Here is a 22,035-nt window from a genome sequence, read left to right on the forward strand (position 1 = left end):
CCTCCAAGAAGAATTTAAAGAAACAATAAAAGTTGTTTCATAATTTATGTTTTGTTAGAACTTGTTGTTAAGCTACATGGTTTTAAGAAGTAGTATATTAGTTACAATTTTTAAAAGTGGAGAAAATCTAGGATGGGGTGAGCCAAATGAGTTAAAGACAATCAACTATGCCGATTTCATATTCTACACCTATGAACAGACTATTTTTGTGGGTGTTGTTATATTTGAATTTCCTGGTCTACCTTTCATGCTATTCAGGCTTCTAGAAAATTTTCAAATGAGTCATAACTGAAAGGTGAGTTGAATAGACATTTATTCCATCTTGGGGTTTTTTAACTTCCTTGAACAAATACTTATAACCTATTCCAGAATAGTAATTTACTATCAGCACAGGCATACTAAACAGATCTACCCATCTCACAATGGTGAGATGTTGGATAAATCAATTTTGCCCATGGGTGGCATTGGTTGAGGAGCCTCAGGTAATTTCTCTCACTTTGGTTAAACATCTGGCTTCTCTTTAAGAACTCAATGAAAACAATGCCCTTGGGTATTTCCTTCAAAGCAAATAAGCCGAATTGAGTACACAGAGTTGTGTGAACTTCTGAAAACCATATGTTAATTACTAAGCTGATATGCTACAAATTTCTGCTGTGGTGAATGGGTCAGCAGGGGGTCTGCTAGTGCAAGCAGGGTGGGCCCTGAATTCCAGCTGTGATGGAGGGTGTGCAAAATCAACTACCCAAATGAACGTTTTAAGTAACTTTTATTTATTCCTGTGCTAAGAGAAGAAACAATCCACAGTGTATGTATGAATAGTAATTGCTTACATTTCCTTAGATACTAATACATTCACTAAATGAGAAAAAAACCTTTCATAGCTCATCACTTTCTATCTATGCTTTTTAAATGATATTTTAAGGTATAGATATAGTGGAAGTACATCTGGCTTAAAGTATCCTTTTATTACTTTTTTTTCACTACTCATAAGTAGTGTGTTATGCCTGCTAAAGCATGAATCTTGGGGGGCGCCTGGGTGGCTCAGTCGGTTAAGCATCTGACTTCAGCTGAGGTCATGATCTCACAGCTCGGCTCGTGAGTTCGAGCCCCGTGTCGGGCTCTGTGCTGGCAGCTCAGAGCCTGGAGCCTGCTTCCGATTCTGTGTCTCCCTCTCTCTGACCCTCCCCAGTTCATGCTCTGTCTCTCTCTGTCTCAAAAATAAATAAACGTTAAAAAAAAAAAAAAATTAAAAAAAAAAAAAAAGCATGAATCTTGGGGCCAGAATTGGCTACTGAACATATTATGTACCAGCTAAATTATTTAATTAATTTATCCATTCAATAAATATTTAAGAACATACTGTGAGCAATGCCCTATTGTTGGCATCCAGAACACAGGATGAAAAAATTAGAAAAACTTAGGCTACATTATGTTGTATTTGTGAGTCCATTCCTCCAAATAAATGCATATTAAAATTATGTTTCCTACCTGCATTCTTACAAAGATGAATATATTTCATATTAATATGAAAATGTTTTTTTGACTTAAAGGTCCATTTTTTTTCAGATTTTGAGAGAAATTAAACATATTAATAGGCCACTAAAAGTATCATGAGCCCTCAATACTGTGCCTACTATGCCAAATAGAGAAGTCGATTGCACAGTCCTACCCTCATGGAGCTTACAATCAAGATTGGGAGACAGGAAACAAATAGGGTAATTAATATGAGACATTAAATATATATTAGATAGCAATAAATTCCAATGAAACATTAAAATAGGAATATCAGAGACAGAATATGTAATTTTAATTAGGGTAGCCAGAAAAATCCTCTGAGAAGGTGACATTTGCATAAAGGCCTGAATTTTACTCAAATTAATTTCTCTCATTTTCTCAATTTTATTATAATCACAAGAGTTAAAAATTTTTTACTAACTGAAAATATTAGACTATAAATACAGAGACACAAAAATTAAGGGTACACATAGGAGCAAAAAACAGTTCATGGCTGTTCTAATTACTATAGGGTGTATATTCTTGTGTCAACATTTACAGAAATGAATTAGAGAGCAGAAGAAAACTTATCAAATAACAAATCACAGATGGGAAAGATTTCAAGCATAATCCCAACATTAGTTCCTCTAATTCATCTGTGGAGGATTTCCGACAGAGGATAAAAGGGAAAATTTATTTGCTCTAAATTTGTATCTCTGAACACTGTTTCCTCTCATAGAGGATAGAGAAGTGCATTGTTTATGATGTTAGTCTCTACTTTCCCATTTTCTCCTGACCAGTAACTTGCCCCACAAACAGATCAAATGCAGCATCACATTTGTAAAGCATTCTGTCAACCATACAGGCACATACTCAACCCTTTGGGGATCTTTAAATGATCCTCTGAACACTAAAAAGATACACAGTCCAGACTAAAATATACACAGTCCGAAAAGCACAGGCACTGACCACTTTTTCAAGGCCAATCGCCCACTCTTGTTTTGGAAGGCAATTTCTATTACTTAGGTCAAGAGATATCTAACTTGAGAGATGAATATCTTGACTCAAACATGTACTACAAGTGCTCCTATGGTCCACATCTGATGTGGCCCTTTGAAAAATCAACAGCAAAGGATTTAATTACTAACTTGAATAAGTGAGCAATCCCTTCCCCAGGGAAATTAAGCTATCCGTCCATAAAACTCTCTCTCTCTCTCTCTCTCTCTCTCTCTCTCTCTCACACACACACACACACACACACACACACACACACACAAATGCACAAATTCTCTAGAGTCATCCTTTGGCAGCACTCCACAAGTAGCCCCTTCGAATAGTTAAGTTGAAGCCAAGGCACTTAACCACTTGTGTTTTTCTAACACACCTACCTCCATTCCTCCCCCCATCCCCCAGACCCCACACCCTAATTAAAAATGAGTTTTAGCCTTCTTCTCTGGAAGGCCACCATATCAGCCTTGGGGCTGGTCTTTAGCATGATTCCATACAGTCTGCATCATACTCAGCTCCATAGTGATGATTTTAAAGAGCAGCCTGTTTCCTCAGGAAACTTTTGTGGTTGACCAAGAGATATGCTATTGTTCCCAAACACCCACTTGCTTTACGTGGTTCTTTGAACTAAAAAAAAAAAAAAGTTCTTACTATCTTCTGAAGTTACTCCTCATTTCTTTTTCATGATGATTTTTTGCAGGGACATGTATTCCTTAAAGCCTTGGCTGAAAGATGCAGCTACGAGTGACTTATAAAATTACAGAGAAGCTCCTGTGCAGGCTCCCAAGACCAGGAGCTGTACTGCTGCACAGATTGTGTTGTGACTCTCAGTTAGGAATGTGCTCTTTCTACAGGGACCTTTCCTTCCAGCTCCCCAGATTGACCTGGACTGGTACCTTATTGAGGCGCTTTATTTCACATTCATACTGTTCCTTCTTCTTGCTCGCAAGAGTGTTTTTTTCCTTCAAAAGCTTATTTTCTTTCTTCAATTCATGTAATTCTTCACTTAGGCTCTCCTTTTCCTTCTGAAATAAACAGCAAGAAAACAAAACTGAAATCAATAAAATTCAGATGAGATAATGTTGTAGGAATACTTCTGAAATACAATAAAAACAGAACCTGCTAGATTTTCACTTAACATTCCTTTAAATTTTTTTTTTTTTATATTTATTTACTTTTGAGCGAGAGAGAGAGAGAGAGAGAGAGAGAGAGCATAAGAAGGGGACGGACAGAGAGAGAGGGAGACACAGAATCTGAAGCAGGCTCCAGGCTCTGAGCTGTCAGCACAGAGCTCAAGGAGGGGCTCGAACTCATGAACCGAACTGTGAGATCATAACCTGAGCAGAAGTTGGATGTTTAACCAATTGAGCCACCCAGGCGCCCCTTGACATTCCATTTAAGCAATATTCTTTGGTTGGAGGACAGGGTTCAGATAGAAAAAAAATCTTTCTTTCCTCCTTAGTGCTACTAAGTAAGTTTCATGACCCCAGAAAAAGCTCAAAATCCTCAGTCCTCACTTTCAAGGGTCAAATGGGTTCAGAGAATAAGCAAGTTCCCATGTACTGTTACAGAGTGATGGGTAAGCGATTTAGTAAAAGTAAGTAAAGTTCTACAAAGAAAAAAAAAAGTACGATTGCAACAAAAAATATGAAATATCTCAAAGACCAATCCTGCCTGCATCATTCTGAACTGAAGAGAGGGAGAAGAGGATAAAACTTCAGGCAAATAAGACCCTTCACTACAGATAATTACTCAGAGCACTGTATTGTTGTGTCATTGCTTTGAAAAGGGAGAGATCAACAAGTCCAAGTGCCATCACTCCTCCATGTTTCCAATTACCTTCAAAAAGTCCTCTGTTTTACATAACTGAAGCAAGGTTAGTTGACAATATCTATCTTCTAATTCTTAATTTTATATTTTAGATAGTAAATTTTTTGTGGAGTGAATTGCATTTTTTTTTAAGTTTTATTTATTTTTAAAGAAGGAGGGGCGCCTGGGTGGCTCAGTCAGTTAAGCGTCCGACTTCGGCTCAGGTCATGATCTCACAGTCCGTGAGTTTGAGCCCCGCGTCGGGCTCTGTGCTGACAGCTCAGAGCCTGGAGCCTGCTTCAGATTCTGTGTCTCCCTCTCTCTCTGCTCCTCCCCTGTTCATGCTCTGTCTCTCTCTGTCTCAAAAATAAATAAACGTTAAAAAAAAATTAAAAAAAAAAAAAAGGAGAGCAAGCTCACGTGAGCGTGGTGGGGAGGGGCAGAGAGAGGGAGAGAGGGAGAGGGAGAGGGAGAGGGAGAGGGAGAGGGAGAGAGAGAGAGAGAGAGAGAGAGAGAGAATCCCGAGCAGAAACCACGCTGTCAATGCAGAGCCCAATGTGGGGTCAATCCCACCAAACTTGAGATCATCACCTGAGCTGAAATCAAGAGTCAGACACTTAATGACTGAACCACCCAGGCACTCCTGGAATGAACTGAATTCTTAATGGCACTGAAACTTTAACCTAATAAAACAAACATCCCGGAATTTAAGTAAATCAAGATGAGAAAATAGCTAACACACGTTAGAATATGTTGTTTTAGTAATTAATATTTCCCAAAACAATAATTAGATCTAAGATATCTATGTGGGGTGCCTGAGTGGTTTAGTCTGTTAAGCATCCAACTTCAGCTCAGGTCACGATCTCATCATTTCTGAGTTCAAGCCCCCTGTCGGGTTCTGTGTTGACAGTTCAGAGCCTGGAGCCTGCTTCAGATTCTGTCTCCTTCTCTCTCTGCCCTTCCCCATGTTCACCATCTCAATCTCTCTCTCTAAAAAATAAATAAATGTTAAAAAGTTTTTTAAAAAAAGATATCTACGTGAGGTGATTTTTTTTTTTTTTTAAGTGAAAACATTCCTATTTGCTTTCACTTAAATAGAGTGGGCTTATATACACTTAGAAAATGAGCCAATCATTTTCTAATTTGACATAATCTAAAAGTGACTTCAAATTGTAAATGGTTCCAACTTCATGAGGGAACAATTGTCATGATTCCTGGTCAGGAAAAGGAAGGGACTGCAACAGGGTCAGAAGGGAGTTGCTAAACCTTGTTTGTTTTCCTCTGACTCACTGGGACAGGGAGAACCTTACCGAGGTAAGAAAATCTACACCAACGGCTGTCTGCATTGATTTCAGCTATTGCCTTAAGATTGGTGCACGTGTTAATATACAGCCAATGCTTCATGATATCTGTCACAAGGCTACACCTGAGACTATTTACACTTATTTTTTCTTAACATACATAAAAAAAAGTGCATCCATTAGAGCTTAAGATTTTCCTCCCATTCTCTATAATATCCATTAAGCCCCACAACTAAGAGTAAAACTGAGAGTATTTTAGAAGAAGACTGTCACCTTAATGGCCACCATCTTGCTCTCAGTGGGGATTAATGGAGATTTCAAATTTGGAGGCTGGGTTCAAATCCCATTTTCCCAGGTACTAGGTTGGCAAGCTTGGCAAGTCCTGTAACCTCTTCACATCTCAGCTTTAAAATGGCAAAAATAGGGGGCACCTGGGTGGCTCAGAAGGTTTAGGGTGGGGCTCCTGATCTCAGCTCGGGTCATGAGCTCCTGATTGCTGGGATTGAGCCCCACATCAGGTTTTGCATTGACAGTGCGGAGCCTGCTTGGGATTCTCTTTCTCTCTCCTTCTCTCTCTCTATCCCCCCCCCCCCCCCAACTCCACTCTGCCCCCACTGACACTGTCTCTGTCTCTCTCAAAACAAATAAGCTAAAAAAAAAAAAAAAAATTGCAGAAATACCACTTCCCTCACAGATGGGCTGAGAATGTTAAATGAGATGGTGAAGGTGAGGCAGTTTTTTAAATGTTTTATTTTTTATGATTACAAACGCAATACCTATTTGTAAAACTATGTAAGCTCAAAAGCAGCTGTACAAACACAAGGCAGTGTCCCATTATTATTAACACTCGAAATAAAAACTGTATCTGAGTAAAAGCAAAAGGGTAAATTTAATCTCCTAGGCTGAAATGCTCTAGAAAGATGGCACCAAATCTATGGATCAGCACTCTCTGCGGGTAGAGCCTGGCAAGCAAAGGCCTGCTCATTTGGACAACAAAGGAGGACGCAACCAGCGCATCTCCTTCCTCCAGTTTGCAGAGAACCGGGGACTTGCGTAACCCATCCGCTCCTACGCACACCAGTCTCCGCCCACCAGTCTCCGCCCACCACTCTCCGCCGAGCGTGCTCAGGCCCCGGGGCCAGGAAGGTCTTCTCCCTGAGCCCCGCCCACCTCCTCGAGCTGCAGCCTCTGGCGGGTCTGGTCGTGCAGCCGGTCGCTTTCTCTCTGACTTTGAAGCCGCTCCTTCTCCTGCGAGCTGAGGAATCTTTCTGCGGCGTCCAGTTTCATTTTCAGCTCTGCGACCTGAGGAAGTCGTATACACAGTGTGGCAGACACCACTTCTGAAATTCACACCCCCTCCCACCCCCGGATTTATTCTCCCACCCCGTGCACGCAGGGACGGACACGCCCCCACTCCTGGGCGGCCCCTAAGAGAGGTTCTATTTCCCACCAGCCTTAGCAAAAGTCAGGACCTGTGCACTTAAGAAGAGCTTCCCCTACCGGAAAAGGTAAACACCGAAACAGCCTTAAGCCCCTTCCCTCCTTTCTCCAAACCACACCACTTCCGAGAGAATAAAGATTTAGATCTTAGATGGGGACGCTTCTGAGCCTGTCATTCTATTCCTAACTCTCAAAATGTGCCTTGCCTGACCTGAAAAGGGCAGCATGGGGTTAGGGGGTGAGTGAATTTGCCTGGGCCAGAGAAAAACAGACATGGCTTTTAACTCCTCAGTAATCTGCAATGCTTGACGCCCTACGAAATGCCAAGCTAGTTCTCAGAGCGATGATGGTCCAGTAAGAGAGGCCTTAGAAAAGGGTGTTTTATCAAAGATGGGAATTATGCCCACTGTTAACCAAGGGTCTTCACACACCTGCAGGCCATTCTTCCTGAGCAGCTTACACATTTTCTCTGGGACCATGTTCTTTAAAATTTGGAGACCCCAAAGCTGCCCCAGACTGAATATAACAGGCCTGCTGTAGTGGGAGCATTATCCTGCACTTACTAAATTTAATGCTTCAGTGTATCAAAATGGGGAAGAAGAGAGCAATACTGCTCCGTTACTCACTTGTGGTCAGGTTTCTTAATTCTGAATTATTTAGGGGAATTTACTTTCTCCTTTTCTCTATTTTTGAACGTGGAATAATTTAAATTACAAATTGACTTTGACCTATTAAAAGATATTCTCTCCAAAAAGTTCTTTCTCATCAAAGCAAAAGATTCTTGACAGACAATATGCTGTAGGGGGAAGAGGGAATGCCCCCACTTCCCCTCACACTGTCACTGCTACCATTGTTCATTTCTTTATCTGTGTAAATAGCTTATGCCAACTAATTAAAGAATTAGAGAAATGGCCTCGTATAAAACAGTATTAACTTTAAGCCATATCCTACCTCACATATAACTTTGTGTATTTATGGCTGCTAGTAACAAATCCAAAACAGGTTATTCCATGAGCTATGATGAATGTGCATAAGAACTCTAGAGACATCGCCAGAGGCTAAAGGCTATTTTTAGTACCTTTTTTTTTTTTTTTTGCCATGCTCAAGATAATTCACTGATATCCTTCACTAATCTTCAGTACCAAGAGACCAATAATGCACTCAGCACCTTCTCCCTACCCCCCACCCATCATTTTTTCAACAGTTGGCTAGCCACATGTCTCCTTCAGCTGCAACCAGTGAGAATCTTCACAGACTTGGTCTCCCAGCTTACTGATCTAAAGCAAATACTAAACAGAGAGGTGTTTACCTTTCGTTCATATAACTCTTTCATACTTCTAAATTGCTGATCCCATTGCTGGTTAACTTCCAGGAGCTGAAATTATTAAAATTTGGTGGATCAATATGGATTTCTGCCCATTTGGAAATTTGGCCAAAATGAAATCACTTTTGGGGGGCTAGTAAGACTTGCAAGCCACGGTTGAACACAGTATTCCTTCCACCAAGTTCTTGTAGGGCTGGGACGATTGAATTGAGCACACTCCCTCTTTGTATAACTGGCTAACATATGAAAAACCATTTAGCCTTACGTATATCTTGACTAGTCAGCTGAACTGTTATTAGAACTTTCAACTTTGCTTGTTATTTGAAATTTTCATCTTTGTTTAATACAATCAAAATCCAGTAAAACTTTGGGAGTATTGATGGTTTTCTGTAAGATTTATTAATATATGAGGGTCTTTTTTCAAACCTTTCCATATTTTTCTGTGTGCTTACACTGATTATTATAATTAAATATTTCTTCTAGCTTTTCTAAAGCAGAATTTATATTAATGAATTCCAAATCCTGATAACTTACCATCACGTGCTTGCAATATTGTGCTTTTTAAAATCAACACATGACTTGTAATGTATATGTAATGAATGGATAATATCACCGTTTTGAAATTATAGATTTTCAAGGAATAATAGTTTTGTCATAAGAATATTTAGAAATAATTTAGGCTGCAATTTAGAAGCTTTAAAATTATGTGCTAAAGGAAGAAAAAAAACTATGTCCTGTGTTTTAGTTTTCTTGTAAGGGAAGCCTGTAACTTCCTACATCAAGAGAAATTCTAACACTTTCAATATGGGACAGAGATTGAGAAGATAGTTACAAGGACTAAAAGGAAGCAACATAGTCTCCTAATTATAAAACAAAATATCTAATCCAGACACCCAGTCCCTAGGTAAATCTTACGCTGGAAATAGCTATGGGTATTTAGTATAGACTATATTATATTATTATATAAAGATATCTTATCTGTTGGCATTTTAAGGATTAACATTTCTATGCCATGGTAACATTACCCTGCTATAGTTCAATAATTTTCCAGAAGGATACAATATTTTATGTAATATCAAAGAGGAGTAGAAGGCACCATACAGAAGAACATGAAGGATAAAACATATACAATGGTTTAGGAAACTAATTTAAAATTTGACAACATACACAGTGTTAAAATTGTTACACTTTTCACTTCTTCATCTTCAAGAAGAATAAAGAGGTTCTAACATTCATTAAACTCAGAAAAACAGAACTCATAATAATATCCATCACATTCCTAATGGCATTTTATAAACAACAAAAAAATTTTTTTTCAATAATGCTCCTTAACCCCTATGTGGCTGGATACCCAGCTCATGAAATCATAAGTGCCTAAGTCAATTACACCTAAAGCCTTTGACAGTTTGAGTTTCAAGGTATGTCAAGTTGCAAGGCATAAGGCACAGGTGATAAGCTCACATAGTCCATGTGGAGGAAACATCTAAGTTTTGAGAAAAATTAAGATAATTATTAGATTTATGACTTTGTCATTTTTCACTCATTTACACAAACACTGAAAGACTGGGTAAGAGAAATGTAGGTGAATAAGAAAAAAGTACTTCCTCTCAAAATAATGCAGTCCAAAATCCTAGAGATAAATACTGTGACCCAATAACAAAAATAAAAGACTCTAGACTCTATTTTATTCTCAGCATTAACTCATGATACATGTTGCTTCAGCTAATATTTGTAAATTACCTCTTTTCTCTGTTTTTCCAAGCACCTTATCTTTTGTTCAAGAGAACTTGTCAAGTTCTTTCTGCTTGATGATTGATCATGCTTAAAACAAACAAACAAAAAAAAAAAAAAAAAGAAAGAGAAATTGTGAAACAAAATCTTCTATAAAATAAGCAGGAGAAATGTTGTCCTTCACAAACTCTATGCATTTGGCTAACTCTCCTATTGTGATTTATAAAAATATCTTATTCTAGGGGTAACAATCCTTACACCATTATTCCTTCATAGAGACCTGTTGATGAAGAAGCATTATATTATATTTCAAATTCCTTTATATGAATTAACAAAATAATTCTCTAATAAATTATAAATGTATACATTAGTCAAACAAGAAATTAGGATTTTATGAGTTTGGATTTCAATCCTTTTCCCAAAAAATGGAAATTCAGAGTATAATGCTTATGGAAATCAGGTAAGTTTCATGGATACATTTTGGGTATTTACATAGTAATAAACATTTCTAAAATGTCATTTCTGTAGACATGTCCATATCTGAAGAGTGGCCCTGACAAAAATCAGAGGAATGACAGAATCATCATGAAAAACAGACAAAGACATAAAACTAAAAGGCAGCAAATCCATTCTAAGACTGTAATGAACTAGCTACCTCAGTGTCCTTCATACAATTATGTTATAGAGAGATTGACATAGATTATCTGGTATTGTGCAATTTTAACCAGCCCTTTGAATAAAGCCAGTAGGTTATAAATTTAAATAATAAATCACTGGCACAACGAAAAAGTTAACCACCTTTCTTTTCAGTTTTTTTTTTTTTCCCTCTCAGTGTTGGGGGTATTTATTTAAAGAAAGCACAAATGCTCTGGAAACTGTGGGCCATCTGTCTAAATGGACCACCAACAAAGCTCACTTAAGTGCTGTTTTCTCTATAGTAACTCAATAGTCTTGTTACCATCTCATCTCTGAGTCATATAAACAGTACAACAAATCTGGTGATGAGGGTAGTCCTAAATCTGCTACTTAGTTTCAAGCTCAATAGTTATGGAAATTAATTAAAGATATCCATGAACAATTAAATATTTTCAAAACATGTTGGCTTTTGCCAAAGACTTACAGGGAGTGTTCTTTTACAATCATCATGGGGTTTCAAGGACTTTTTTCATTAGAAATGATTTATAAAACTATTTTTCTATCTTTTCTCGCTTACCTATGTCTCACTCAATATTTTAGGGCTGGATCGTATGTTACATCTTTATAGAAGCTGCCCTTAGTTTTCTTAGCTTCTTCCTAGACCCATGTACAGTTAAGACCTTATTTTATTTTTAATTTTTTTTAATGTTTACTTATTTTTGAGACAGAGAGACAGAGCGTGAGCAGGGGAGGGGCAGAAAGATAGGGAGACAGAATCTGAAGCAGGCTCCAAGCTCTGAGCTGTTGGCACAGAGCCTGATGTGGGATTTGAACTCAGGAGCTGTGAGATCATGACCTGAGCTGAAGTCGGACACTCAACTGATTGAGCCACCCAGGTGCCCCTAAGACCTCATTTTAAAAGATATTCTTCCATGTGTCTATAAATTCAGAATTATTCTATTTGCTTCTGGCCTCAAGAAGCTGGTTTGGCTGAGTTCCAGAAGTAACATCAAAATCCAGGTGACAAATATGTTGGGTCTTAAAATTGGGCTTTCCCTTTTTTAGGAAGTCTAGACTCATTCTGGATTAGAACAGATTGACTATTAGGTACCTTTGATCTGGGAAATGCTGTGAGCCAACTGTATGTTGTGTAACCTGAGCTCAGCAAAGCAGAGATACAGTGAGACCAGATTCCAGATCAGTGGTTCTTACTATAAGAACACATAGAAGTCACTATGGAAGCATGCTAAATGTAGGGCACCACGAACACTGAAAAAGAATTTCTGAAAAGGGAATTGTAGCGCCTCCATTTTTTTTTAATAGACTTTATTTTTTTAGAGCAGTTTTAGGTTCACAAGAAAATCTAGCGGAAGGTGACAGAGTTTTCCCATATGCCTTCTACCCCCACACCTACACCTTTATCAACATCTCCCACCAGAGTGTTACATTTGTTACAATTGATGAATAGTTACTGACACATCACACAAATCCATAGTTTACTTTAGGGTTCATTCTTAGTGTTGTACATTCTATGAGTTTGAACAAATGTTTAATGACATTATAGTATCATATAGGATAGTTTCACTGCCCTAAAAATCCTCTGTGCTCAGCGTATTTATCCCTTCTCTACTTTAAATAAATTTCAGAGGTTATAGTGATTCACACTAAAGTTCAAGGTTCTCCGATTTCAGACCTTTCTTGGGAACACAGATTTGGGGTCCTTAAAAAGTTCCCTTGCTATTTGTGATAGAGACAAAAAAATCTGTGTCTAGCAAACATTTGTATGATTTAACCTTCGGGGAATCCACATTAAGATTAATTATATACTGTGCATTTTTTTTTTTTTTGCCATATATAACTTTCTCTGGAAAGAAATACTAAAACTTTTGGACTTTGATTTTTTATTTATAAATAAAAGTTACTGAAAAGCTAGATACTAAACCTGCAAGTGAGAGAGAGAAAGCACAGTAATAAGAATTGTTTAAAAGCCATAAATGTATCACCAGGAGTTTCTCTGGAGATTAATCAACATTTATTTTACTATGGTTCATGTGTCTCAGGTATGTATTAAAATGGAACAAAGTCAGTCAAACACAAAATTTGGGGAAATTTTTCATTTGTATTTGCTTTGCTTTCCAGTTGCTAATGAAGGTGTCTGATGTTTCAATAAACACAAAGATTTTTAGTCATTAGTTATACTAAGGGCCCCACTTACAGAACAATTATTCCTTATATGGTGCAATGTGTGTTTAAAGTGTCTGGGCATTTCTTTCTCATTTATCATAACACCTGGACCAACTTCTAAGATATTCAAATCCTGACACGCTAAATTAAGTATCTAAAGAACAAAAGAGTTCCCTTAATTTGCTATTATATCTTGGCTTATCTCTAAATAGAACTTTAAGAAAGAACATTCATTCATTCATTCATTCAGTTGGGTAAGTGTTGCAGTAACCAGTAACCAAACAAAAACTATGGTATTCATTGTACATCCATAAATATTTTACTAGGGATACTTTATTGCTATATTGTATTCTGTTTCCAACTGTACAAATATTCTTTTTGAAATTTATATTGAACCAAATTTCTTTAAATCAAGAGCAAAATATGGAGCCCACAGAACTGGGGAGCTCAGAGGGATCAAAGAAAATGCAACAGTCACCCAGATACTTTTTCCTCCTTAAATAACATTGATTAAATACAAAGCAAAGGGGTGCCTGGATGGCTCAGTCCGTTGAGCATCCGATTTCAGCTTAGGTCATGATCCCCCTGTTAGTGAGCTTGAGCCCCAGGTCGGGCTCTGTGCCTACAGCTCTGAGCCTGGAGCCTGCTTCAGATTTTATTTCTCTCGTTCTCTCTCTCTCTCTCTCTCTCTCTCTACCCCTCCCAGGCTTGTGTTCTCTCTCTCTCTCAAAAATAGATAAATAAACATTTAAAAAAGTTTAAAAAAATACAGAGCAGCTATTATCTAAAGAAAGCAAAGTAGCCATTTCTACTCTTATCCATCATTGCATAATTAACCATTAAAAATGCAATTGATGCTATATATGGTCAATTCATCCCCTAAAGATGTATTCTTACCTCTCCATGCTCCGAAGAACTTTCTGCTGCACTCATTCTAGTTGTGCCCTGTACGCAACATGCCATGGAAGCTGTTTTTCCTGGAGTCTTGGAAGACAGAAAGAAAAAGAGAAAGAAAATGTCTCTTGTGGTATCTTTTAAAGTGAAACCAAATATACAAAATTTTTAAAAGACTGCACTGTTAACTCATGGTGGAAAATAACAGCAATTGTTTTTCATTACAAATGAACAGAAGTGACTCTGTATATGAATTACACAGAATAAGGTTATAAGCACAGCATCTGTGATTTTAACTTTTCTTCTCTTCTAAATAGGGATTTCCCAGGATGTCTCAAGTAGGCAGGCTGTGACTAAGGGAGAGGCCGATTAGCCTCACTATGGTATGTAAATTGTCATTCTTCCTTTACTGGCAGTTTCTCCCACTGGAGGAGGAAGTTACCACAGAAAGCCTGGGCAAACCAAGTCTTTCCTCAGTAGCCAGACTGCCATAACTTCATTGTATTTCCCAGAGAGTTAGGTAACTATTGACTTTTTGACAACTCGGTTACTTGCTTCCCTGAAGGCAAGATTTTCTGGCAATGCCTTCTAACTGTGAGCTTAGCTGTGTGGAACTTAATGAGTCATACGTAATTCTGTACGTGCTACTAATTCCTATGGAACTAAAAGAGAAAATTCATTACAGCAAAAATGGGCATTGTTTGGAAAGCTAATGTTTTATATTGGCAGAAAGTTTAAACTTGGTTCTCAAGTTTAAGACTGTCTTGATGGTAGTTTGTTAAGTCCAGATTTCTCCATGATCCATTTGCGGTTCAATCTTTTGTTTTTTTGGCACTAATATTTTAGTGTTCATGAGTTGACTCATACGGTATTGAGGTAATGAAATACTGGGTAATGCAGATAAAAGCGTGCAAAGATGATGCTTGGAGCTACACAAATGAGTCATTGGTAGAACAGAAGACCTCATTCCAGACTTGGAGGAGAGGGACCACAGTAGAGCCAGGAATGCAGAAAGAAAAGAATGTGTTGCTGAAGGAAGAAAACAAAGAATTTACAGTCAATTACTTAATTTACATTTTTGTTTACACCTTCCTATGAGATAGCCACTTGTATGCAGGATAAATCCTACAATTCCTGAAATTCAAATTCTTTAAAAGAGAATGATGAGTATCTAAGATGTGGCTGTTGTCTTTTTTTTTTTTTTTTCCTACTTCATATCTAGCACCACTTTTTAACTCTGCCTGTGATCCAGCCATCCTGAACCCCCTTCATTTCCTGAAACAAGCCATGTACCTACCACCTACTGCTTTCTCTGGCTGGAACATTCCCCTGTCTGGGCCCCCTCCAACCAGTTGACCTGGGAAATCTGCCTAATGCTTCTCTTACCCCATAACCTTATTTGATCTCCTTTTACCAACCAGACAGAGCCTTTACTTAGAATTTACATAGTGTATTTACATGTTTGTAAGTTCACCTCCGTATCTACAGTACTGTGACACACAGCACATATTCAGCACATTCTGCTGAGTGAATAAATTGATGAATATCTACATGCCACATTGACAGACTTTTTGCTATGTGTGTGTATGTATACATGGTTTTGTTTTTTGCTAGTTTCTTGGTCTGGTTTGGGGGTACACTTGTGAAATGGAGTGATATTTCCTTAAGGCAATATCCAAAAATGCAGGTGGGAATCAAATTGTTCTGATTTCTAAAAGTAAGAGTTATGACTCACATCTGATCTGATTTTAGGGGACATAAGCAGAGATTTCCTGGAGACTGACACTTCATTAACACTAAAACCTGCTCATCCAAAAAGAAAAAGAAAACTCTAACATGAAAATAGTTTCTTCCAGGGGTGCCTGGGTGGCTCAGTTGGTTAGGCGGCTGACTTTGGGTCAGGTCATGATTTCTCAGTCTCTGGGTTCGAGCCCCACGTTGGGCTCTGTGCTGACAGCTCGAAGCCTGGAGCCTGCTTCAGATTCTGTGTCTCCCTCTCTCTCTTTGCCCCTCCCTGCTCCCACTCGGTCTCTCTCTCTCCCTCAAAAATAAATAAATATTAAAAAAAATAAAATATTTTCTTCCAAACGCTATCCCCCAAAACATAGTTATATATAGATAGAGATAGAGATAGAGACAGAGATAGAGATAGAGCTACAGAGATAGAGCTAGAGCTAGAGATAGAGATAGAGATAGAGATATATAGATGTAGTTCAAGGTTCCTTTCAGCCTTATCTGTGTATTTGGTAGTAATAACCCAGTGGATATGGTAACATTGACCTAGAAAAGTAGTTGGAAAGATCATTTCTTGACAGAAAGTACAGTGCTTGGCCTTGGTGTCTTTTGGGTCTCCTCTGTACAGTATCCTGATGCATACTCAACTGTTTCAGCACAGCGTGGTGTGATGGCTTCCATTGAATGAAAATCCTATACCGTTACATTTTTCATTACAATTCCTTTGTGTCTTCTGCTATGCAGTTTAACAGCAAACAGATTTTCTATTAGCTTCAGAGAGACATGTGGTAATTTATGAATTAACAATAACTCTTCTGGAGAGCCCCATGTTTGGATTGAGAAAATAGGATCTTGCACTAGGCCAGTCTTAGAAATAAACTGGACATTTTCTGTTAGATATACCCTTCTTACCTCACCTCCAGCCCGCTTACATGTACTATGTACTTAAGAGTATGATTCTTAGGGGTATCTGGGTGGCTCAGTTGGTTGAGCATCCAACTCTTGATTTTGGCTCAGGTCATGATCCCATGGTCAGAGGATCAAGCCTTGTGTTGGGCTCCACCCTGAGTGTAGGGTCTGCTTGAGATTCGCTCTCTCTCTCTTTCTCTCCCACTCCCCCATTCATGCTCTCTTTCTAAAAAAAAAAAAGAGTCTGGCTTTCAGTCAAGCTTTGTTTTGTGAGAAGTCTTACTAGCTGCAATAACTCTCAGAGAAAAAGACGTGTTTCCAAGGGGATTCTGAAGAGCCTTCATTTTTCAAGTCACTAAAATATTACACAGAGAAAAATAATTAACAAAGAGAGATATGGTGAAGAAAAAGGACCAAGGAACTACCAGCCACTAGTTAGTTTGTAACTCTCATCTGAGTTGATGATAATTCTCTCAGAACTAGTCTAAGAGAGATCATCACAGTTCTACAAATGCTAGGAGGCATTCTTTATCAGGTAAAATAAACATACCCCCCCTTTTTTTATTATCCTTTTAGAATGAAGGTTGAAAACCTCTTTTGCTTCCTGAATCTATTTGCATGAATTTTTAGGTGAGTGTGTTATCCAGGCAGGACTGAGAGCCTTGGCTGGTGACAAAAAGGTCTGACTCTTGACTCAGGTCATCTAGATTTGTATATTGGCTCTCCCATTCACTACCCGTGACATTGGGCATGATGCTTAAGGCCTCTAAGGTGCAACTTCCACATTTGTAAAATGAGAATAGTAATAGTGTCCTTCTCCTAGGGGCCTAATAGTGTCGTCTTGCTACTTGTAAGAACACATATAAAAACTTAGATACTACTGGTAATAATATGATCTTAAAGATAGGGGGACATTGATCAAATTATTTGTGCAATAAATAATATGAAAAAAGGAAAGGACCATCGATCATTTATGTTTCACTTGGCACTGAATGGATGCCAAAGGAAAATAAGCAAAGGTCCCTGCTTCCAATTAAATTAATATGTATACACATAATATATATCCGCTTGCCTGCAAGAATTCAGAGAGAGAGCTCACTCCCAGCCTTAATCCTTATGGAAGGAGCTGTACTTTCTGCTGGGCCTTGAAGGGTGGATTGGATTTTGATAGATGGTAAAAGCTGAGGTATATTGCTATAATGTGAACAACATAAACGGAATGGAAGTGGACAAACCTAAGTATGAAGAATTGTAATGAGCCCACTGTAACTAGAGTAGAGCTCATCTAAAGTTGATTAGGATCAAATTGTGAAAGACTTTAAATTTCACATTAAGAAATTTTGAGATTATTGCATAGGCCAGGGGGAGCCACTGAAGATCCCTGAGAAAAAGAATTTTACATGATCTGGGTAGCGTTTTTATAAAAATAGACCTCGATATATGCATTATGTAACAAATGAGTGAGATTGAGAACTGCAATACCACTTCGTAGATATTATCAAAAACAATATTTGAAATATTTAACAGCGTGTGGTAATCCAGATATTTAACAATCAGTTCATCTAGGGCACTCAGAATGAATCAGTAAGATTCCTATATTAATTGTCTTCCTGTCATTTCTATCTGGATTTACGTCTTTCTCTGCTTGCGTAAACCTATTTCCTGATCTTCCCCATAAAACTTGTCTTCCCCATTACAGTCAATGGTGACTTTCATGCTCTATATTACAAATCTTGGAGTTTATATATTTGATTCCTCTTTCTCACACAACCTGCATCCAATTTATCTGAACATTTTGCAGGCACTTCAAAAGTATACCAGAAAGGAGAGCAACACATTGGCGCAAGACCCAATTTAATGAGAGAGTGGCAAGGTGAAATAAACATGCCTTTTAATAACTTTTTCAAAATGAGAACTTTAGCGTTTGTGTCCTGATTTTATTCACATGAAAATTTTTAGAGAGCATCCAATAGGGGCTGAAATCTGACTTCGTGTCACATCCTACCTCTATGTTTACTAGTTATGTGACCTTGGGAAGACGCTTAGCATCTTTGGACTGATCAAGCCACCTGCATCCCTTACATGGATTATTGCAATAACCTAATAGCCTCTGTGCTTCCACTCTTGCTCCCTTCCTCCATCTATTATCAATATAGTAGCTATTGTGAGTCTTTAAGAACATGCCATTTCATGTCACTTCTCTGCACAAAACTTTTCAGTGACTTCTCATCGCACTCAGAGATGAAAGCAGAACTCTGTAGAGTGGCCCACAAGACCAAATACACTGTAGCCTGTGCTTCTCTGGCCTCTTTCTCAGTGTTCTTCCCTTTGCTCACTCTGCTCTGTGTCCTGTCCACACTGCTGCCCCATGAGCCTGTTATGCACACTCCTTGTTCTCTCTGCTTAGAACTTCTTTTTCCTAAATATCCACATGGCTCATCCCTTCACCTTCAATAGGTGATTGCTTAAATGTCACCTGTTTCTTGAGTTCTTACCTGACCTCCCAATATAAAATTGCTCTCCAACCCAGCATTTTCTATCTACCTTTCCTGCTGTATTTTTCCATAGTACTATATATAAGATACTATATATTTTTCTTCTTTGTTGCTCTCCACCATTAGAATGTAAACTTCATTGGCAATAATTTTTGTCTCTTGTGTTCATTCCATATTTCTCAAATCTGAAATAATGCCAATTATTTTAGTACCTACTCACATGCACATAATGTTCAGACACACATAATGGCCCCTCCCTACCCAAAAACTAAATCAAGAATATTCCTGAATCAGCTACCTTCTTAAGAGACTATGAAAGATATAAAGATCAGAATTTCAGCTTCTTAGCCTCAAAACTAGTAAATCACCTCTCTTTCAGACCCCAAGCCTGGGCTTGGACTAAGAGAATTGGGTGAGAGAGGAGTCCCAAATCCTATAACTTCATGGGGGCTAAATGCTTATGTCTCTCCAGCTTGTAACTCTGAAGCAATTTTTTCATGCAATTTACAAGTGTTGCTTGAAGTCTGTTTCCACTATACGCTTTTAGTTTTTAGTGCATCTCAGATACATCTTAGGGCAAATTGACTTTTGCCAACTAGTCTGTAGTCTTTACAAAATTGCAGACTTTATGCAACTTCCATGTCTGAAGATTTCTCAGCACTGCACAAAGTATTAAAGGATCTGAGCCAGTTTGACCATCAGTCCCCCTCTGGAGTCTCCCTTGGCTCTCCAAAGTAGTGTTAAGTTACTTCCTCCTTTGTGATCCCAGGGTGCTCTGTGAAGTATCACTTCCAGTATTTACAGTAAAACAGTCCTGAATTTTATGTACCTTTCTTTTCTGTGAGGCTGTAAGCTTCTTGAAGGTAATAGACTCAATTTTTATCACTTGAACATTGGGAACTAACATAGTACCTTCAGAGTTCAGAGTAGTGATACTGTTCATTTTTATTGAATGAATCAGTTTATGCATGAATTTTCAGTAGGAAATCATAGCACACCTCTGCTTCTCGTAATACAGTTCAGAGGATAACGACCACAGTGATATACAGAGTTATACACTTTGCCTCAAAATCAAAAAAGATCAAGTAGGAATACCAATGTATTTTTTTTTAAACTGTTCTATTTCATTCACTTTTTATTCACTTTATTCTCTTTATGTATAAATATTTTACCCTTTCCTATTTTGGTTATATGATCTATCTCTCTATCTATCATTTATCTCTATCTTTCTACCTATCCATATCTATGTATCTATATCTATATCTATATCTATATCTATATCTATGTCTATATCTGTATCATCTATATCTATCTCCATAAAAATCCCCCTTTAATTTTCTCTTACTCTTGATTACTATTTAATAAATAATCAATATAAATAATTGTACAAGCTATGGGGGAACTTTTGTTATTTTTTTAATGTTTATTTATTTATTTATTTTGAGAGAGAAAGAGTGTAAGTGGCAGAGGGGCAGAGAGAGAGGGGAAGAGAGAATCCCAAGCAGGCTCCAAGCTCAGCATGGAGCCAGACCTGGGGCTTGATCTCACTACCATGAGATCACAACCTGAGCCAATATCAAGAGTCAGATACTAAGTGACCGAACCAGCTAGGTGTCCTACTATGTGGGAATTCTTAAAAGGCATAAATGTGATCTTCAGTAATATTTCCTAAATGTGCACAGTGCTTTTTACATCTTAGGAGACAAGTTAATATCTTGAAGTATTAACTGATGATCCCTCCAAATGAACACTGCTCTTTGTTTTATGTAACCACTCCTTTGTTTACTTGGTTAATGGTATCTTTTGTCTCCAGCACTGATTAAATTTGCTGTAAATGCAAAGGGAGAAACAGCCCTGTTCAACCTGTCATTTTCAAAATAGACTCTCCAAACTCTGGAGACCAAAACCAACTTTGAAAACCAAAGCTTTGAATTGCAAAAGCTAGCATTTTTTTTCCTGAAAATTATGTTAAAAAAATTTAAAGACTAATTCCTTTCGTGCAGTTTATTTTGAAATACCTCAGAAAATAATGTGGATTTTATTTGATTGATCCAAAATCAAATGTGGATTGATTGATGGAAAGAGGGGTGACTAAGTGGATAGATGTGTGGTAAACAAGTAGAGAAAAACATTGGTGGCAACACTGAGGTTGTGGACGTATAGGTGTATGTCATAAAATCCTTTCAAGTGGCTATCCTTTCAAGTGGTTTCATGGCCTGAGGGAAACGAGGAAGATCAGAGTAAAAGAGTATCTGGATGGTTTTGAGGGCTCATGAAGAAATGGAGCCCCATTCCCCTACTTCTAGGGACTCATCCATCATGTATCCAATTGCCCATATTGAACAGCAAAGAGCAGAGACAGCTTTAGCCTCACCCTTGGGTGAAGCCTGGGCAAAGGGCAAGTCCTGAAGAGAATTTCTCCATCCCATCATGGTACCTTGCTGAGATTTTGTGGCATGTCTAGGTAGAGAGGTCCTAAGACAGGTCAACCCTAATGTGCTATGGAAGCAGAACCAGAAATTTGCTACCTTCTTGAGAAGAATGTAAAGGTGGTCAATTGAGGAAGATGGAATATTTACCATATGGCCCTGAGGATAGGAGATGAATTGAATTGTATGGAAGCTTGAGTGACTGCAGTGAGGATATAGGTCAATGAAAAGACCATAAAGAGTACTTTAGATTAGTCCCAATGGCATCGTGAGATGGCGGGTTATTGAAGCCTAAATGTTTTCACCCTAAAGTTGTCAAAAAAATACGGGACTTCCAGATAAATTTGGATTCCAGATATAGTTTTTGTTTATGTGTAACTATGCCCCATCCAATATTTTGTTGTTTGTATGAAATTCAAAGTTAACTGGGTATCCTGTACTTTTATTTCTACATCTGACAATGCTACTCCACTTGGATTATGTCACAAAATCTGCTTCACAGACCCTAGGTTCCATTATGGGGAGAAGGAGGGAGAGGAGAGAAGTTTTGCAATATAAAATTGCCTGAGAAAACAATAAAATGACTGACATTTCCTGTAGCCAACCAGATTAAATTATCTTCTATGAGATAGGATGGGGGTCCTAGA

The 22,035-nt window shown here is 38.0% G+C and overlaps 1 protein-coding gene and 1 long non-coding RNA gene across 8 annotated transcripts in view; one reads left to right on the plus strand and one right to left on the minus strand.

The window, feature by feature from the left end:
* Positions 1–14,140, minus strand: part of TNIP3 (TNFAIP3 interacting protein 3) — a 39,314-nt gene extending 25,174 nt beyond the window's left edge. For 2 of the 7 annotated variants that reach the window (XM_049631112.1, XM_049631109.1), the window contains exons 1-5: positions 13,825–14,140; positions 10,117–10,197; positions 8,362–8,427; positions 6,783–6,914; positions 3,399–3,527 (exon numbers count right to left, since the gene is read on the minus strand). In XM_049631112.1, the coding sequence (XP_049487069.1) occupies positions 3,399–3,527; positions 6,783–6,914; positions 8,362–8,427; positions 10,117–10,197; positions 13,825–13,890 (474 nt within the window). In that variant the 5' untranslated portion in view covers positions 13,891–14,140. The remainder of the gene's footprint in view (positions 1–3,398; positions 3,528–6,782; positions 6,915–8,361; positions 8,428–10,116; positions 10,198–13,824) is intronic. The other 5 variants (XM_049631116.1, XM_049631110.1, XM_049631113.1 and 2 more) reach the window with 5 other exon arrangements.
* On the plus strand, positions 6,910–21,088 carry LOC125923078 (uncharacterized). Its single transcript, XR_007457888.1, has 2 exons — positions 6,910–7,120; positions 14,139–21,088. It is a non-coding gene; the product is annotated as an uncharacterized LOC125923078 (long non-coding RNA).
* The last annotated feature ends 947 nt before the right edge of the window (positions 21,089–22,035 follow it).

The sequence above is a fragment of the Panthera uncia genome, chromosome B1 (genome assembly GCF_023721935.1).
Source record: "Panthera uncia isolate 11264 chromosome B1, Puncia_PCG_1.0, whole genome shotgun sequence".
NCBI lineage: Eukaryota > Metazoa > Chordata > Mammalia > Carnivora > Felidae > Panthera > Panthera uncia.